General features: G+C 37.5%; 1 protein-coding gene across 3 annotated transcripts in view; it reads left to right on the top strand.

The window, feature by feature from the left end:
- Positions 1–5,135, top strand: part of LOC137637811 (uncharacterized) — a 34,862-nt gene extending 29,727 nt beyond the window's left edge. The window contains exons 1-2 of one of the 3 annotated variants that reach the window (XM_068369920.1): positions 1,082–1,223; positions 2,630–5,135. In XM_068369920.1, coding sequence (XP_068226021.1) covers positions 1,092–1,223; positions 2,630–3,466 — 969 coding nt within the window. In that variant the 5' untranslated portion in view covers positions 1,082–1,091 and the 3' untranslated portion in view covers positions 3,467–5,135. Of the gene's footprint in view, positions 1–1,081; positions 1,510–2,629 lie in introns of those variants that run through there. The other 2 variants (XM_068369919.1, XM_068369921.1) reach the window with 2 other exon arrangements.
- Positions 5,136–8,325: the final 3,190 nt, after the last annotated feature.

Genomic DNA, 8,325 nt, shown 5'->3' with positions numbered 1-8,325 from the left:
GGCATTAACCCCATGAACGTCCTTGGCCAATAAGTATATGTAACGCATTCCATGAAAACCTGCAGATAACGTAGAGGGAAACACCTTATGTGGTTATATATATATATATATATATATATATATATATATATATATATATATATATATATATATATATATATGTGTGTGTGTGTGTGTGTGTGTGTGTGTGTGTGTGACCAAGTGAATTGGAACTAAATGCAATTTATTCCTACATAATGAAAATCTTAAGTCTTCTGTATAAATCCCGACCAAACTTATGGATGTTGTCTAAGGTAGCATAGAATAATAAAAAAAAAATTTTGAGCAAAGCCGTTTCACGTCGCTTCAAAATATGTTACTCGTGTGAAGAAGAACTTGCTTTCACGAACAGTTTCCATTATAATCCCCCTTATTGTTCCTGTGGTCTTACCTAACAATATAAGCCCTTACTGCAATGAATGGTTCGCTTAAATTGCTATAGTAGGAGGTGTTTGTGACCCAGTGGTCAACAATGCAATTTAGTTTTCTTATGATTTAGATAATCTTTTCAGCCTAATCGACCAGTTTTAGATTTGTTAAGTAATTCCTTACAGCTGATTGCAAAGTTATTCTATGTTTAACGATTTTTCAGGGCAGTGTCGGCAGAAGATGCCGATATAGGTATTATACCCTAACTTGTTATACTTAATAGTGTTTCTGATATTAAAGCAACTGGGACTGCTTTTAATTGTTTTTACTTCAACATACTAAATATGTGAATTCCTTTAAACAATATCCGTCTGTCATTCCTCCCTTCTGCCTTTTCAATGCATAAAGAATAGCTACATGTCCCATCAAAAGGATTTTCGATATAGAAATAATTCTCATTTTGTGTAATAGGCCTCACATGGAGATTAAAAAAAAGGTTCTGGGCGGTGAGGTTGCGTCAGCCAGCTAAACCCTGAGAGAGGTCGGTTTCAAACGTTTCAAGTTGTAATTCTGAGAGCACAAAATCATGGGCCGAGGATCCAGTCGGGTATTAGTCTTGTTTTCACTTAGACTCAGTAAGAGAGCGGTGGGTATAAAAAGGGAACCGCGCTCACACTTTCCATATGACTGCAGTGCCAGTGGTATCGTCGGGAAATCACCCATTCTGTTCAATATTATTCGTTCTTATGAAGACTGCCTATATGCATCCAAGAAGCCGGCGGTGTTATGGAAAGGGCAAGACCACCACAAGAAACGTATGTATAAAGTTCTTCCCTCGATTTTCTTGGATCACGAACATCATTTCACGTAGCAATGCCCAAGAAAAATCTCTGGACACCTGCTGGTGCACGGGAACACCTCCAAGGTCAACCTACCTTTCAGCAACCCAGCCCACCAACACCACCTGTACTACTGCCACCTGAAGATTCACGATATAATCCCCGACGGGGCGAACCTTCCTACCTCGGCCAAGCTCTCAGTGGAGGAGCCACTTGGGCTGTCGCAGCTGATGCAGACGACGTTGATTACGACAATTTCATGGTATGCCGAAGGTCTTTCTATTTATTAGACAACGCCAGAACTCATGGCAGTTGCTTAAGGCATTCTATGCTATGCTTTCTCAGTTAAGCGTAAATGAGCTCTCTCTCTCTCTCTCTCTCTCTCTCTCTCTCTCTCTCTCTCTCTCTCTCTCTCTCTCATTTAGTTTCAAAAAGGAATTCGATTTTCTTTGCTCAGATGGAATAAATTTAAAACATCGGAGAGGTATGGAGTCCTTTGACTGGGCAGACAGTACTTTATTGGGTTCTTTTCTCTGGTTACGGTTCATTTTCCTTTTGCCTACACATGCACCGAATAGTCTGGCTTATTCTTTACATATTCTTTGTCCTCATACTCCTGACGACACTGAGATTACCAAACAATTCTTCATCACCAAAGGGGTTAAGTACTGCGCTGCAATTGTTCAGTGGCTACTTTCCTCTTGGTAAGGGTAGAAGAGAGACTTTAGCTATGGTAAGCACCTCCTCTAGGAAAAGGAGACTCTAAAATCAACCAATGTTCTCTAGTCTTGGGTAGTGCCATAGCCTCTGTACCATGGTCTTCCGTTGTCTTGGGACAGAGTTCTCTTGCTTGAAGGTACACTTGGTCACACTATTCTATCTTTTATCTCTTCCTCTTGTTTTGTTAGAATTTTTTTAGTTTATATAGGAGATATTTTTTTTAAGGTTACTGTTCTTAAAATATCTTATTTGTCCTTGTTTAATTTCCTCACCGGGCTATTTTCCCTGTTGGAGCCCTTGGGTATATAGCATCTCACTTTTCCAACTAGGGTTGTAACGTAATAATAATAATAATAATAATAATATTGTTTGTCTGTATCTTCATATGAATATCAGTGGATTTCAGTTCAAGGGAGTCATTGAGTTTAATGTTTGTATTATACATCTCCATGATTGCATAGTCTGTGTGTGTAGAAGAGAGGGAGTTTAACGAACGTGTACCTAATTTAATTCTGAATAATTGGCAATCCATTAATTGGAACCTTCTTCGAGATAGTTTTGCGTGTTCTACAATTGGATTTCTCAGTTGTATTGCCAATTTTGTTCAGCAGTATTGATTGGTATGAGACTAGTAATCTGTTGCCTTTTTGTCTTTCTTTAAGAGCGCTGGTGTAGTCAATCCTAACGATGTGTTGCCGCCACCAGGACTTCATTTCTGCAACCTTAGTCTGAGGGAAGGAGGAGACCCATCATCCACACCAAGGTTAACGACTGGTTCGACCTTCCCACAGCGGGACTCGGCCATTGTTGAACATGCAGAACGTGAGGCTGCTGACCCTTTCCGTTCTTATGAGGACAGGTTTCAGGGACCATCCAGTCACGAGAGTGCATACGATGTGGGATATGCAAGGACAGACGTTTATTGCCCTGTATATTCAGATGTTGCAGCGTCCGAAGCATTGGAATATCCAAGTTATTCGGCCTTTGGATACCAGGCAGAGGCTGCTACGGTTCAATTCTCCACTAATGAAAGCTATGCATCAGCAGTTAGTGATGAAGCCAATGAACTTCCTGGAACGTCAGGATCCACGGTTCCTTATGTTGATACTGCTGGAGGCGTTGCTGCGGGCGGTGGATTCCATAAGTCAAATGTCCAATCAACGTCGGAAGAATCTGATGCGCCAACATCATCGAGTTCTCACAGTTCTGTTTCAAAGAAGGGCAGCTACAAGCACCGCTACGGCCGAATCTACGGCCTGTCGAAGGAAGAGCAGATGCAACGAACTAAGACGCTCAATAACGAAGCCACTCAGCTCTATCGCGAAAGGAAACGCAAGAGACAAATGGCCATTGAGGACGATCATACCAAAGAAGAGGAGAAGAACAGAGATTTACTTCAGCAGGAGCGAGAACTACGGAAGAAAATAGAAAAGCTCAAAAAAGCTCTTGGTAAAAGAGATGACCTTGATCCCCCAGGGGACGGAAGCATTTATTTATGATCTTTGTTATTCATGGAGACAGTCCAAAAAGAACTGGTTAATGATGGGACACTCTGCCATAAGTTGTCACATTACAATGATTTTTTTCCGTTGGTCCTTTTTAAAAAAGAATATTTTTAGTGATTTTGGAGAAATTATCTATCATTCCCAATAACAACGTAAAGCAAGTTTTCTAAATTTCTACATTTCTCCTCTTTTTTTCATATTCAATTTTTGTTGTGTCATGGCCTCAAGGTTAACCATCTACATTTGCATATCACATTTCGGCACGCTTTCTGGTATCTCATGTATGTACAGTAATATGACAATACCAGGTTTCAGATATTTAGTAAGTATATCTAAAACATTTGCTGATGGAACTACCTTCTGCATGGTTTTCGGAGTATTGGTTCAAATATTGTAGCTGGTGGCGGTGAAAGTGTATTAGAATAAAATAAAGGAGGAAGTGCAATCACGAAAGTTTATTAATCATGATAGGATTTTTGAGTCAATGCTTTTAGTACATGGCGCTAAGAAGGGAATACACGTCGAATTTATTGTATATAGCGTATTTTTGTAACGTTTACTAATTACCTGACGTTATCTTATTCTCGCACTGACGTACTCAATCTGATTAACAAGAGCTGCCAAAGAATGGCATGGTTTAAGGAGGTGGGTTGTATGGTGCCGGTCGGAGTAAAGCAGTTTTATGTTATAAATAGTCTATAAGATTACGTATTGACCACACGTAATGTTATACGAGATTGTTACTAAGCAAAAGACATCTTTTCTGGGTGCAGAGTTTTTAGAAGAGAAAGAATTTAATTTTTCTCAGAAAACTGTGACATTTTATCGAATTCTGATAGTTTCACTTACTAAGATTTAACCGTATTTGAATAACACGGATTTGATAGAAAAAATAGAATTTCTAAATTTATGGTAAATTTTTTTTCTTTATATTTTATCACTTGATTTGTTTCTTCACGTTTTTTTCAGGGCAGCTTTATAAGTGTATCAAGTAATGCAAGACGAAACTGAATAAACTCGCTAAAGGGTGGTCATGATTCCAGCTTAAATCATATAAATCACTAGTAACTGATTAGGAGATATCGTCATTTTGAGTTTAATTGGCGCAGTCTTCCACTCCAAATCGTCTTTCTAGTGATAGCAGCTCATTTACACAAATAATCCTTTTTATACACAATGAATTATCATCAGCCAAAGAAGCACTTTAGGGAAATGTGATCAAACCTGTTTGATATAAGACTACAAGGATGTTATACCTATTATTCAAATCATGGTTACAACTTGAAATGAGAGGGAAAATGACCCATGCATCTGTTCTTCAAGATCAAATGAGTTTGCAATTAAAAATCTTATCTTGATGGTAGCATTTAATAGTTATAAATCCTTATCAACAGATTCGTTTCAGCGGGAAGAACATCCATTTTTATACAATTGGCTTTAAAATGCCTTTTAAGATCAGACGTTTCTCAAGTGGATAAGAAATGCAGTAGCTTGTCTACCATAGGTGTAAAAATAGATAGAAAAAACTCCTTAGCCCGAAGAGCTTAGGTTAACTTGTCAATAACTCTGTAATCGCAAAGAAAGTGGAATGCAGAAGAAGGATGGCTGTTATTTACTTAAATCTTTCCCTGTGAATTAAAATAACTTTCTTGCTTGACCAAATTAAACCTCTCTCTCTCTCTCTCTCTCTCTCTCTCTCTCTCTCTCTCTCTCTCTCTCTCTCTCTCTCTCTCTCTCTCTCTCTCTCATTTGATTATTGAAAATCTCACTCTCTTTCAAATGTCCTTCTCTTTGGTCGAATAAGTTGGTTCAAATCCCGTATGAGGAGTATTTCTTCCTTCGTTTCCTTTCAGATTTCAATGCTGTCAGTACGAAGTGTACTCAAAACCAATAAGCAGAAGATGAGGTGAAAGATCATTGTTCAAATTGAGAAACATTAAAAGTATGTTTATCTTTCCTCATTTTAAAGATGTAAAGGAGAAATTACAGATTTTAGTACTTTTAGTATTGTATGTAGGATGATGATAAGAGAAAGGGAAAAGATTATATTGAATAGAAATAAATCAGACAAGTTATATGTGTGTGTATATATATATATATATATATATATATATATATATATATATATATATATATATATATATATATATATATATATATTGTGATGGCTGGCTTTGACCACCACTCAAAACACTACACTTATCAAATAGTATTCACCATCATACAGTACTAAGTCCACTAAAGGTGGAATAGTAACCAAACATCAATACGAGTGCAAAGTCAACTCAAGGGGACAAAGAAAATACCACAAAAATTTCCTTAATTTTAATACATAATAACTAGACAGAAATAACACCTGAACCACAATAATACAATAATAAATGATACACACTCAATCTTAACTCCCTGTAAAAGAAAACAATTACACGATTACAGACAGGTCATCAACACATGCATACTAAATGGAGAGAGGGTCCAGAAAGGAGAAGGCCAACGAAAAGTGAGAACATCCTAACAAATACAAACTAAATATCCCTATCAAATTGACGATGCCTGGTGTGATTGCAAGGCTTTCACAAGCTCCAGTAATGACGTCCGCCCAGGATTACAGGTCGTGGGCCCGGCACACAAATATAAAGATAGAAATTTTTACCTTGGGGCAGAGAGGTCCCCTTGGCTTTTACTGAACCAAGGGCAGTACACAATATGTGGAATAATAATCCTTGTTGCAGAGCGAGGATATCCAAGAAAAGCTAAACAGCTTCACAACGTAACTCTGCAAAGGCGAGGAATAATATGGATCCAATCGCAAATGTCGTGCCCTACAAGGTTGGAGGCTCAGAAACACACTAAGGAACCATCCTCAAAAAAAGCCCCTCCAAAACTCCGTTCACGCAGGAGCGCAGAAACGTAACCAACACCACTTGAAAATATAAAACAGCCGTTAGTCCATTATAACCACTAACATAACCACCAGTGAAAAGACAAACAATAAAGCAGGAAAACAATAAGTCTACAGTATATTTAACCTTATACATCTATAAAAACTTAAATAATTTAGAAATATCTAGCAATAATATTACACCTCCTCACCCAACCAAAAAAAATTATTATTATTATTTTTTAAAGTGATTTGAATTACAACATACAAGTTATCACATAATGAAATATTAAACCAACACTCAAAAATTTGAAATATTAAACCAACACTCAAAAATGATTATTAAACAAACTGCAAAAACATGACAAACAAAAGGAAAGAGGGGGGCAAGTACCAAGGTCTGCAGCTCACAAGGATAGCAATATATAACCAATACTAAAAAAAAAAAATCTTAAACCTAAATTAATCACAAGTAAACCTTCCAAAACCAGAAAACCAAAACATCACTATTCGATAAATAGGTACCCAACCTAAAAATTTCACATCACTCATATCATTAATAAACTTAATTAAGAGTCATTGCACTAACAACCGGATTCTGTATATATAGTCCAAAAGCTATAACCTTTTCCACACTCTATACACTGTTCATTTTCAGGGATACACATCACTCACTATCAATAAATGTTGATCACAAAAACCACTGTCTATTTCAGTGTTATATATCACACTTATCACCATAGTGTCCAATACATACACACACACCGAACGACACAGAGAAGACCACCACAAGACTCCCCTGCGCAAACAAACAAACAAACTCTATGAAGCGTAATTATTAGCCTGAAAATACAGAATAACAGATTAGTGCCTATCTCTTTTCTTAGCTTATTATAAACCTTATCGTACCTGACACCTCTAAACCTTAGTAGATTAACCTTAACTTAGTCTAGGGTACCACTCATACACCAGCCTGTAGCGCCTAAAAAACGGCTGTGTTGTGCTACAGACCCGTGAGCCCATGACCCATCTAATTAATCAATCATTAGTAAGTACCAGTGATCACCCTCACCTTTTAGCCTTAAAGATCCCATATAATATACCCAAAACATTATAGTCTTCTGTAAACAAACCATGATTAATAAATCTTGAATATACATTTACTTCTACTCACTACGTGCCCACTTCAACAGCACACACAACATAATTAGAACGATACAGATACTACCTTTAATAACTGCATAGCCCTCTGTCAATAATCTAATATTCAACGCTGCGAGAGAGAAAATCGGCAACAATATTATCTTTTCCTGGGATGTGGGAAAATTCTAAATTCCATTCTTGCAGCATGAGACTCCACCTCATCAATCGTTGATTTTTATTCTTGTATCTGCTGATGAAGGTCAGGGGATTATGATCTGTCAAGACCTTAATAGGTGTATCTGAGGAGGAGAGATAAACCTGAAAATGATTAATAGCGAATATTAACGCAAGAGTCTCTTTCTCCACAGTTGAATACCTACGTTGGGCGGAGGACAATTTTTTTGAAAAGAATGCGACAGGATGAGAAACTCCCTGCTCGTCATTCTGCAACAACACCGCTCCTACACCAACGTCACTTGCATCCGTGGCAAGAGAAAAAGGAAGATCAAAATCAGGAGCTCTGAAGACCGGGAAATTAATTAAAACTTTTTAAATTATCAAAAGCCCTTTGCGTTTCATCCGTCCAGACAAATGCTACCTTCTTTCTCAAGAGATTTGTTAACGGATCGGCTATATCCGAAAAATTCCTAACAAACATTCGGTAGTACCCACTCAAACCAAGGAATCTTCTGACATCCCTCCTACATTTAGGGACTACCATGTTTTCAATACTTTCGATATTGGCCTGCTTAGGAGCAACTTTACCATTACCAACCTCATGACCCAAATATACCACCTTCGCCTTTGCGAAATCGCTTTTCTTTAAATT

This window comes from Palaemon carinicauda, chromosome 3 (assembly GCF_036898095.1).
Source record: "Palaemon carinicauda isolate YSFRI2023 chromosome 3, ASM3689809v2, whole genome shotgun sequence".
In the NCBI taxonomy this organism is placed as follows: domain Eukaryota; kingdom Metazoa; phylum Arthropoda; class Malacostraca; order Decapoda; family Palaemonidae; genus Palaemon; species Palaemon carinicauda.
This window is presented reverse-complemented; position numbering and strand designations above follow the sequence as displayed.